At 39.8% G+C, this 12,650-nt stretch overlaps 1 protein-coding gene across 1 annotated transcript in view; it reads right to left on the reverse strand.

Annotated features, from left to right (window-relative positions):
• Positions 1–10,819: 10,819 nt before the first annotated feature.
• CHRNA7 (cholinergic receptor nicotinic alpha 7 subunit) overlaps positions 10,820–12,650 on the reverse strand; it is a 126,094-nt gene continuing 124,263 nt past the window's right edge. Inside the window, exon 10 of the mRNA XM_059915422.1 lies at positions 10,820–11,338. Coding sequence (XP_059771405.1) covers positions 10,820–11,338 — 519 coding nt within the window. The remainder of the gene's footprint in view (positions 11,339–12,650) is intronic.

Genomic DNA, 12,650 nt, shown 5'->3' on the forward strand with positions numbered 1-12,650 from the left:
AACTCTTCCAAAATATTGCAGAGGGAGGAACACTCCCCAACTCATTCTACGAGGCCACCATCACCCTGATACCAAAACCAGACAAAGATGTCACAAAGAAAGAAAACTACAGGCCAATATCACTGATGAACATAGATGCAAAAATCCTCAACAAAATACTAGCAAACAGAATCCAACAGCACATTAAAAGGATCATACACCATGATCAAGTGGGGTTTATCCCAGGAATGCAAGGATTCTTCAATATACGCAAATCAATCAATGTGATACACCATATTAACAAATTGAAGGAGAATAACCATATGATCATCTCAATAGATGCAGAGAAAGCTTTCGACAAAATTCAACACCCATTTATGATAAAAGCCCTGCAGAAAGTAGGCATAGAGGGAACTTTCCTCAACATAATAAAGGCCATATATGACAAACCCACAGCCAACATTGTCCTCAATGGTGAAAACCTGAAACCATTTCCACTAAGATCAGGAACAAGACAAGGTTGCCCACTCTCACCACTATTATTCAACATAGTTTTGGAAGTGTTAGCCACAGCAATCAGAGAAGACAAAGAAATAAAAGGAATCCAAATCGGAAAAGAAGAAGTAAAGCTGTCACTGTTTGCAGATGACATGATACTATACATAGAGAATCCTAAAGATGCTACCAGAAAACTCCTAGAGCTAATCAATGAATTTGGTAAAGTAGCAGGATACAAAATTAATGCACAGAAATCTCTTGCATTTCTATACACTAATGACGAAAAATCTGAAAGTGAAATTAAGAAAACACTCCCGTTTACCATTGCAACAAAAAGAATAAAATATCTAGGAATAAACCTACCTAAGGAGACAAAAGACCTACATGCAGAAAATTATAAGACACTGATGAAAGAAATTAAAGATGATACAAATAGATGGAAAGATATACCATGTTCCTGGATTGGAAGAATCAACATTGTGAAAATAACTCTACTACCCAAAGCAATCTACAGATTCAGTGCAATCCCTATCAAACTACCACTGGCATTTTTCACAGAACTAGAACAAAAAATTTCACAATTTGTATGGAAACACAAAAGACCCCGAATAGCCAAAGCAATCTTGAGAACGAAAAATGGAGCTGGGGGAATCAGGCTTCCTGACTTCAGACTATATTACAAAGCTACAATAATCAAGACAGTTTGGTACTGGCACAAAAACAGAAATATTGATCAATGGAACAGGATAGAAAGCCCAGAGATAAACCCACGCACATATGGTCACCTTATCTTTGATAAAGGAGGCAAGCATATACAGTGGAGAAAAGACAGCCTCTTCAATAAGTGGTGCTGGGAAAATTGGACAGATACATGTAAAAGTATGAAATTAGAACACTCCCTGACACCATGCACAAAAATAAACTCAAAATGGATTAAAGACCCAAGTGTAAGGGCAGACACTATCAAACTCTTAGAGGAAAACATAGGCAGAACACTCTATGACATACATCACAGCAAGATTCTTTTTGACCCAGCTCCCAGAGAAATGGAAATAAGAACACAAATAAACAAATGGGACCTAATGAAACTTAAAAGCTTTTGCACAGCAAAGGAAACCATAAACAAGACCAAAAGACAACCATCAGAATGGGAGAAAATATTTGCAAATGAAGCAACTGACAAAGGATTAATCTCCAAGATTTACAAGCAGCTCATGCAGCTCAATAACAAAAAAACGAACAACCCAATCCAAAAATGGGCAGAAGACCTAAATAGACATTTCTCCAAAGAAGATATACAGATGGCCTACGGACACATGAAAGAATGCTCAACATCATTAATCGTTAGAGAAATGCAAATCAAAACTACAATGAGATATCATCTCACACCAGTCAGAATGGCCATCATCAAAAAATCTAGAAACAATAAATGCTGGAGAGGGTGTGGAGGAAAGGGAACTCTCTTGCACTGTTGGTGGGAATGTAAATTGATACAGCCACTATGGAGAACAGTATGGAGGTTCCTTAAAAAACTACAAATAGAACTACCATACGATACAGCAATCCCACTACTGGGCATATACCCTGAGAAAACCATAGTTCAAAAAGAGTCATGTACCAAAATGTTCATTGCAGCTCTATTTACAATAGCCAGGACATGGAAGCAACCTAAGTGTCCATCGACAGATGAATGGATAAAGAAGATGTGGCACATATATACAATGGAATATTACTCAGCCATAAAAAGAAATGAAATGGAGGTATTTGTAATGAGGTGGATGGAGTTAGAGTCTGTCATACAGAGTGAAGTAAGTCAGAAAGAGAAAAACAAATACAGTATGCTAACATATATATGCGGAATCTAAGGGAAAAAAAAGCCATGAAGAACCTAGTGGCAAGACGGGAATAAAGACACAGACCTACTAGAGAATGGACTTGAGGATATGGGGAGGGGGTGGGGTGAGATGTGACAGGGTGAGAGAGTGTCATGGACATATATACACTACCAAATGTAAAATAGATAGCTAGTGGGAAGCAGCCGCATAGCACAGGGAGATCAGCTCGGTGCTTTGTGACCACCTAGAGGGGTGGGATGGGGAGGGTGGGAGGGAGGGAGATGCAAGAGGGAAGAGATATGGGAACATATTGTATATGTATAACTGATTAACTTTGTTATAAAGCAGAAGCTAACACACCATTGTAAGGCAATTATACTTCAATAAAGATGTTTAAAAAAAAAAATGGGTAAAGTGCGAATTCAAGGAAAATATAGAATCAACAAATGATATCAATTGTTAAATGTCATATAGTAAAAGGAAGGAAAACTAGAGGAGAAATACTGCTAGTAAGGAGTGTAGCCCCTCCTGCCTGGCTCCCACTGGTCAGTCTCAAAGGCCAGAACTCCAAGGCCATACTCTGGAAAGTGCTCATTTGCACAAAATGATTATATTAAAAAATTCAAAATATACATCAATAAATTATAAATATTAGAAGTAGTACACAATACATGGTGCTCAAAGCACAATGTAATACAATAGGAAATTAATTTTTAACTTTTAAGAATTTTGGAAATTTAAAAATATTCAAAAAATATCAGTTCAAAGAATATTTCAAAACTGAATTTATAGAATATTTAGAAAGTGAAGATAAAAATGCTACATATCAAAACATATAGGTTGCTGTTAAAGCTCTAATGAGAAGAAAATTCAGAGCCAAAAGTACTTATATGATTAAATCAGAATAAATGGAGATAAATGAACTAGGTATCAACTGCATAAGTTAGAACCACAACAACAATAAAGTAAACAGTAAAAGCAGAAGAGGAGCACCAACTTGGATGAAGCTTGAGGGCCTTATGCAAAGTGAAATAAGCCAATCACAGAATGACAAATCCTGCATGATTCCACTGATGTGAGGTACCTAGAATAATCAAATTCATAGAGACAGAGTAGAATTGTGGTTGCCAGGGTCTGGGGGATGGGAAATGGGGAATTAGTGTTTAATGCATACAGAGTTCAATTTTGCAAGATGAAAAGAGTTCTGGTGATGGTTGTACAAAAATGTGAATGCAATTAATGCCACCAAACTGTACACCTAAAGATGGTAAATTTTATGTTCTGTATATTTTACCACAATTCAAAAATATATATAACATTTTTTAAATAGGGGTTTGACTTCAAGACTTACTATAGATCTATAGTAATCATTACAATATAGTATTAACGAAAGAATAGACAAATAGAGCAGAATAGAGAACCCAGATGGTACCCAATGGGAGACAATAAAGAGCCCAGAAATAGACTCACATAAATATAGTCAACTGATCCTTGACAAAGAAGCAAAGTCAATTCAATGGAGAAAGGATAATTTATTCAACAAATAATGCTGGAGCAACTAAACATCCACATGCAAAAATAAATAAACAAATCTAGACGCAGAGTATATACTGTCCAAAAAATTAACTCAAAGTGATCACAGACCTAACTTTAAAACACAGAATTATGTAACTCCTGGGAGATAACAAGAGAAAGTCTAGATGACCTTGGGTATGGAGATTACTTTTTAGATACAACAGCAAAGGCATGTCCATGAAAGAAATAAATAATAGACTAGACTTCATTTAAATGCAAAACTTCTGCTCTTTGAAAGACAATACCAAGAAAATGAAAAGACAAGTCACAGATTAGGAGAAAATATTTGAAAAAGACACATCTGATAAAGGATTGTTATCCAACATACACAAAGAACTCTTAAAACCCAACAGTAAGAAAACAAACAACCTGATTTAAAAAATGGGCCAAAGACCTTAACAAACACCCTGTCAAAGAAGATATATAGATGGCAAATAAGCATATGAAAAGATGCTCTACATCATATGCCATCAGGGAAATTAAAATTAAAACGAGATACTAGTACATACCTATTAGATGGCCAAAATCTGGAAGATGGACAACACCAAATACTGGCAAGGAAGGGAAGAAACAGGAACTGTCTTTCATTACCAGTGGGAATGCAAAATGGTACAGCCACTTTGGAAGACAGTTACTTTCAAAACTAAACATAGTTTTACCATACAATCTAGTAATCACACCCCTTGGTATTTACTAAAAGGAGTTGAAAGCTTATATCCAGGCAAAAATCTGCATGCAGATGTTTATAGCATCTTTATTAATGACTGCCAAAACTTGGAAGCAGCCAACTCCTTCAGTAGGTGAATGGATAAACTATGGTATGATAAGCTCTGATATTAAAAAGTCAAACCCACATGTAAATATAGTAAATGATAATTAGAAAAGGAGCAAGGATCCGTATAATGAAGTAAATGATACAATGAACTGTTACTCAGTGCTAAAAAAAAAAAAAAAAAAAAAGAGCTATCAAGCCATGAAAAGACACTGGGGAACCTTAAATGCATATTACTAAGTGGAAGAAATCAATCTGAAAAGGCCATATACTGTGTGATTCCAACTATATGACTTTCTAGAAAAGGCAAAACTATGGAGACAGTGACAAGATCAATCATTGCCAGGGGTTGGGAGTGGGGAATGAATAGATGGGGGCACAGATGATTTTTAGGGCAGTGAAATTACCCTGTATGATACTATAACGCTGGGTACACATCTTTATACATTTGTCCAAACTCACGGAATGCACAACATCAAGAGTGAACCCTTGTGTAAACTTTGGACTTTGGTTGATAACTATGTGTAGGTTCACCACTTGTAACAAATGTCCATCATGAGGGAGGTTAGGCATGCGGGGGCAGGGAGTACCTGGGAAATCTCCATACCATCCTCAGTTTTGCTGTGGATCTACAACTGCTCTAAAAAATAAAGCCTGAAAAATAAAAAATACAAAAATAAGAGTAGAGGAGGACTGAAATATTAAAAATCAAGGCAGAAATTTAAGAATTACAAAATACAACAGCAGAATTTGTTGATGTGCAGTATTTGTCAGATGGTAGAATTACAGAAGTCTAACACAGCAGAGGAGAGATTGGCAATAAGGCTCTAGCAAGAAAAAAATTAGGAAAGAATGTAAATTTTTAAATGAGACATTGGAGAGAGAGACTAGAAAGGGCAAAGAACAGGGCAGAATGCTAGAATGTTTTGCATTCCTGTGATTCCCCAAGTGGGGTGTACTGAGGACACAGCAAGATTTGACCACAAGAGTTCAGAAAGCCTGAAACTGCAGACAGTCTCCATCACATGATAGGCTCTGATATTAAAAAGACAAACCCACATGCAAATGAAGTAAGTGATAATTTGAAAAGGAGCCAGGAGCAGTAAGGTCAGGTCTAAGAAGGATTGGGCCGGAAAGGAAGGTTTGGGCCAGAAAGAAAGAAGTAACCAGGGAACAGAAATTATTATGTGAGAAAGGATTGCTTCCGGGAGTCCAGAGCCTCAAGACAGCTTCTGGTTAAAGCTTCGGTGGGTCTGTTCTCCAACTAACTGTGGTCACAGGGGTGACATGACCAGCCTTGTTGGACACATCCCCACTGCCTGGCCTGGCTGACCCTCTGGCTCTCACTGCCAAGTGAAGCTCCAGTCCTGGTGCCGGAGCCCTGCTGTGGCTCCCCCTGTACTGCTTGCCTGCTGTCCCAGGAAGGGTTGCATCAGCCCGGGGGCAACAGGGGCTGCAGCCAGGTCCCCGAACTGATGAATAAGTCTAAGGTTTCAGTGTCTGAAAATATAGAAAAATAAAATCCTTGGCGAGACAAATCAATAAAGACAAAAGGAGAAATGCACACAATTAGAAATGAAAAATGGAGACATAATTATGAATATAGAGGAAATTTTAAAATCCTAAGTTCCCATATTGCAGAACTACGTAAATATACTGAAAAATGGATTAAAATTAATTTTCTTAAAAAATATGTAACTAAAATTGACTCCAGAAGTGCCCTAGGACCTAACGTGCCCAGTGGGAGAAATTCAGAAGCACCCCAGTGTATTCCCAGACAGCCCCCAGCCCTGGTGAGACATTTGACACTTAAGTAGATGATTCTAAAACCAAGTAAATGGTTGCAGAATATAGAGCATTCTTTGGTTTCTTTTGGTTTTGCACACAAAGCAAGCTGCAGAATGATTCATCTCATATATGAAATTGATAGCAAAAATCGTAAGTAGAGATCTTCTCAGGAACGTAATAGTAGTTTGGTCTGAAGCAATCTATTAATATACAACATACTACTAGAGCAAAGGGGAAACCCTTCTGATCATCTCCATGGATACTGAGAAGGCTGTGACAAAAAACTAACATCTACATTTCCCCCAGAAAGCCTTAATAGTTTGAGAATACACAGATACTTTTTATTATGACAAGGAAAATACATGTCTTCATACAAGTTAAACGGTGAGACATTAAACCATCCCATTGATGTCAGGAACAAGACAGGTATGCCACCTGAGTCACTATTATTTAACACTGTTCTCAAATGCAGTTGGCTAAGAGAAAGAAATAAGGGAAATTAGTGGAAAGGGGGAGGCAAAAGAAAATCTTAGAAACAGTAAGAAATCATAGGGTGTTTGATTACAACACTGATATGCAAAATCGACTACTTTCCTATATATCCAGTGAGAATACAAAATGTAAAAAAATCATTCCATTAAAAATGGTAGCCAAATGATATCTAGAAATAGACAATAACAAATTCATAGGACCTATCTGAAACCATAAAACTCAACGAGTGATATAAAATTAGATTTGAATACAAGCCTGGATTGCAGTATTCTTGCAGTATTGTCTAGGAAGACAATCTAGAAATTCATTGTGATCCCAATTTTTTAAAAAGTTGTGTGTGTGTATATGAGAAAGAAAGAGTTACAGAAAAAAAGAGAGAGAGGAAGAGAGGGAGAGAGTGTAGAGAAGAACCTTGATTGAAAATGTTTATATTAATATGAATATTTTATATTAATTGGAATGAAGCCTCAGAAATTAAAGGAATTCATAGGGAGACAAATCAATAAAACAGAAGTAGACCCAAACACTTGGAGGAATTTAGTTTACAAATAAGGTGTCATTTTGAACAAATGGGGAAAAGACTACAATTATATACCAGAATGCACTGTCATGTATTTTGCTGGCACAACTGACCAACCATTTGGAGGGAAAAAAACACATCTTTACCTCCATTTCCTGCAATAAATGAATTCCTGGGAGTTAGAAGATGTAAAGATAAACAGATGAAACCATAAGGATTTAGAAAAAAATATGAGTAAATTTATTTATAATCTCAGAATGAGAAAGGTCTTTTAGAACTGGAAACAAATTCTGGCATCTAACAAGGAAAATATGGGTAAGTTGACAACATAAAACTTTAAACTTTATATATATACATATATATATATATATATACATATATATATACATATATATGACCATTAATAAGCAAATCAATAGAGAATGTCAAAAGACAAAAATATTTCAAGACATAAGACAGAAAGGTTTCAAAATACACAGCCAAATTAATTAAGAAAAAGCCAAAATTGTGTAGAGGACATCAATTTACAAAAAAATTACCAGGAAACATTTGAAAAGATGTTCAACTTCACTCCTAATAAAGTGAACTAAATCAGAATGATACTGTAATATCATTTTTCACCAGACTGGAAAAAAAAAGGTTGTTTGTGAAAAATGAGAAATCGACCTTTTCATTATACTCTTAAGTGTGGCCACGGGTCAATTTTTGAAGAATAATCTGGCAATATTGACAAAAGTGTTAAATGCACATAACCTTAAATCCAGCAACTCCATTTTCAAGTTGGAATTGATATCAAGATACAGTCACACAAGTATGCCATGATATAAGTACAAGGATGCTAATTTTAGATCTGTGTATAAAAATAAAGGCAGGAAATACTCTCTAGGTTCACTAATAAAAGACTAATCAAAGAAATTATAGTGCACGGGGACAATGGAACGCTAAGCAGCTATTAAGAATGAGGTAGATATTTATATGTTGTTATGGAAAGATCTCTTAACACCAAGTGAAAAAAGCAAAGTGCAGGGCGCTGAGCACAGCATGGGTGCTAGAAACATACAGAAAAGGAAGGTCTCTCTCCACGTCCTCTTCCTCCCTGCTCAGCCTCTCTCCCTTCCTTTTTTTCTGGAAATGCCCATCCCTCCCCAGAAGCTCACTGATGGTCCCCTGTGAGGAGAGAAGGCAGGGGCTGGGGTGGGTGGGGGCTTATTTTCAGCCCTTCACACTTGTCTTCCTATGTGTGCATCTTTTCCTTATTACTACTTTTTAAATCGCAGAGTAGTTATTTGGGTGGTCAAAATACAAACCCCTTTTGTTTGCCCTTTTACATTTTTCTGTGTAAAATACAAAACCAAAAAGGTTTTTTATTAAAGGAAAATGTAGTAGGGATCAACTTCGAATAGCAGTAAGAAATGAAGCACTCTCTTTATATACCAAAACACTTCTAGTTATTTCTAAAGACACTTTAATAGAAAAAAAAAAAAAAGATTGTGCATTTTTCGTCCACTCTACATAGAATGAGTGTACTCTGAGGACGACCCTGCTCCAAATGGTATGTTGCTGGAACGTCCTTATTTATCAGCCTTCTTGTTGTAAACCAGGGGCCTTTTCTGAAGGTGCTCACACACACGTGTTCTCACACACATACACACACACCATACACAAGCCTCCATCTTCTTTAGTGCACACAGATCCACCCAGAAATGAGCGAAATAAATGACTGAAGAAGTGCATGCAATTTCTTTTGCTCTGAAAATCAAATCTTCCCTCATGATGTATCCATTTCAGGGGTTAGAAGCAAATTAAAGATCCCCAGGAGCTCAGACACCTTCTGCAGTTTTGAGCTCTGAGAGTTACTAGATGAAACAACAGAACAGGAGAGATTGTCTTGTGTCTTCCTCTGATCACATTAAACAGTAAGGATGGGAGAAGCAAAGGGATGATTGTCAGCTAGACAATCTAAGTGGAGAACTGCATCACCACCTGGATTTAAAATAAAAATTTCCCTAGCTTTCAAAGCACACACCTCCAGTGAATCCACCCATTCAGCCAGCTCTCTGGGCTGAAGCTGTGTGTGTGAGCTGTGGGAAAGCAGATCCCCCCAAACCAGAAACTGGAATTACTGGGTGTGCAGCTACTGTTAGTCTCTAAGCCCCTCCTGCTAACCACCGCTGGCCTGCCATTCAGGAAAGCCATCAGCCATGCCACCCCCTCCCCTGTTCCTGCCACACAGGGAGCCAGAAGAGGCCCAAACCCCTGCCCCTTGGCCCTGACACATGGAGAAAAAGCATAGAATACTTTGGTGACTTCATGTTGTGCATTTGTATGGATCCACAAATTTGTAAGGCTAATCAACTCCAATACATGTGAAGTGTCTAATGCATTATTTAAAAAACAAAACAAAAACACATATGGTTTAATTTAGCTTCAGCTATTACTTACATTAAAAAAAACCAAACACATAGATGGTTTAAATTAGCTTCAGCTATTATTACATTGGGTGGTAATTCTTATAGAATTCTACCTGTCCTTTGGGCTTTGTCGAATAGAACAGACCGACTCAACCTGCCAGTGTCTGGGGGCAGCACAGAAAGCTTGGGAGTGCCTGGGATCCACAGAAATCCCCTTAACTTGACTGGGGCTGCTCCTGGTTCAGAATCAACACACACCTGTGTCCCTCCTGGTTCCCCTCACAGGGTAGGTTGGCAAAAATCAGGCTGGCAAAAGCATAATTTACAAGACGAACTATTACTGTCTCTTTTTTTAAATGTAGACACAGCATAAAACTGTTTCTCTCTACCAACTGTCTTTGGTAGAGAAAATTAAAGTCTGAATTGAAGAAAAACCAGCAGTTGGGTTTTAAGTTTTAGTTTAGTTTTGTTTCATCAGTCAATTATCTGATGGATTTACTGAGTGTGGTTTATTATGATGATTAGCTTCAATCTAGATTTGTACACAGGCAAAGCAGATATGAATTTTCATGTAAGCCCTCACAGCAAGTGACATGCAGGCATGCAGACCAGCTACCCAGGCCTCACCTGGCAGTCAGTCCTGAGCTACCCGAACCTCTTTGAAGGGCACACCAGGCAGTGGAGAATGGGCAAAATGACCTCTCCAGGGTCCTGCTGACCATAAGGATGCTCGGAGGATATCGAGTGGCCCATCAAAGAGGGTTAAACAGAAACGTGCTGAGATCCTATTACTGAAAGTAACAAGTAAACTGAAACCGACATGACAGCGATAGGGTACATCTGCGTCCTCGGGTTTAACGGTGCTGTGGAATCAGCGCCCCCAAGTTCTCCCTAAGCCAACGTCATCGCCCATCTCTGCGTTTCCTACATGCTGGGAGCCAGGACTGAGTCAAGCGAAGTCTTTGGACACAGCCTCGACGAAGTTGGGCGCCGACATCAGGATGCCGATGGTGCAGAGGATGGTGAAGACCGAGAAGGCCATGAGGCACAGGCGGTCCACCACACAGGCCGCGAACTTCCACTCGCTGCACACGGCCTCGCTCTCGTCCTGGCAGCGGAAGCGGTGGGCGATGTAGCGTACCTCCTCCAGAATCTTGGCCAGGTCCGGGTCCCCCTCCGAGGGCTGGCCGCCGTGCAGCAGGTGCTCGTCGTGCGTGGGCGAGCAGGCCAGGCGGCCACACACGACCCCCGAGTCGGGGGTGGGCGCGCAGTGCACGCTGTCCAGGCCACGGAAGCCGATGTACAGCAGGTTGCCGTTGGTAGCCGGCGGCCCCGCCACGGCGCTCATCTCCACGCTGGCCAGGCTGCAGCGGCGCTGCTTGTGCTGGCAGGCCGGCCGCACCTTGTCCTCCCCCGGTCTCTTCATGCGCAGGAACCAGGCACACCAGTTCAGGAGGATGACTCTCGTCTGCAGAGACAGCACACCGTTAGGGTGGCCGGGAGGGGAGCACGGCTGATCCGTCCAAGGGGATGCTGTGATACCAGCTAGACTTCGTGGGGGTGGACCCTAGGGGTGACAGGTCCCCAGGCCTTCCCAGGCGAGCTTACACAGGCAAGCAGTGCCAACGCGGTACAATGGTTGAATCGAATGTGAGGCAATGACAAAGCAATACAGAAAATCACCCTGGGAAGGAACTATGCGCACGCTGCCACCTCAAGGAGGAGAGCCTGTGTGGGAGGAGAGGGCTGTCTTCTAAAGACAGCCCTGAGCTGGGGAACAGAGCAAGTCACCCGCTCTGGTCCTTCCTCATCTGGAACTAGGGACCACCAACTCTAACTCCCTGTGAGGTACGCCAGTGTGAGGTGACAAACTCACAAGGGCATCCCTGGAGATGTTAAAGTTTCAAGAGCAACCCTGTGACATGTGTCAGACACTGTGTGCACCCCTAGCCTGAAGCAGTTCAGACTGTCATATTAGATCACTGCATTCCTTGCATGATGTCCTATCCGTGCAAAGTAGATTTTGGAACTTGTCCTGATAAAAGGCAAGTGCCAAGAAAGTCATCGTGGAACAGACAAGGAGGGTAGCATGCTCCCAAGATGAGAGAAGTTTGCTGTGCCAATAGATGCTAAGCTGTTGGGGTATAAGTACTTAGTAAGTTGTTTTGACCTGTTTAAATAATAGAACCATTAGGTATTCCTCTTGTCCTAGGTGCTCTGTCAAAAAAAAACAAAAAAACAAAAAAACCCTGAGACATGAAAGGTGCTGTGAACCATGGGAGTTTAGGAACCTCTAACCTAACTCATTAGGCTTCAGTGAAGACTGAAGGAGATGATATGAGACAAAATGCTGTGAAAAGTCTGAAGCTGGGGTTGGCAGACTTTCTTTAAAGGGACAGACAGTAAATATTTTAGCTTTGCTGATATAGTGAAAAATCAGCCATACATGCAAAAGAGCAAACAGGCTTTTTTTTCTAATAAAATTTTATTTGCAAAAGCAGTTGGCAGGTTGGATTTGGCCACCAGGGCCATAGTTTGCCAACCTCTGGCCTAAAGTGTTTTATAAACATACATTGCCTGCATGCTTAGACGATGCTAGAGAGATTTGTTTCTCCCTTCTAATAGAAAGAAGGGAACCTTGTGAAACCTCAATCCAGCTTTTAAAAAATTCTTGCAAGCCTATTTAGACAAGTGCAAGAAAAGTGAGCCCTTTCCCTGAAATGATCCAGATATTGATTTGAATTTTGGTTTATGATTGTAGGCAAATTCCATCAGCAGTG

The sequence above is a fragment of the Balaenoptera ricei genome, chromosome 2 (assembly GCF_028023285.1).
Source record: "Balaenoptera ricei isolate mBalRic1 chromosome 2, mBalRic1.hap2, whole genome shotgun sequence".
NCBI lineage: Eukaryota > Metazoa > Chordata > Mammalia > Artiodactyla > Balaenopteridae > Balaenoptera > Balaenoptera ricei.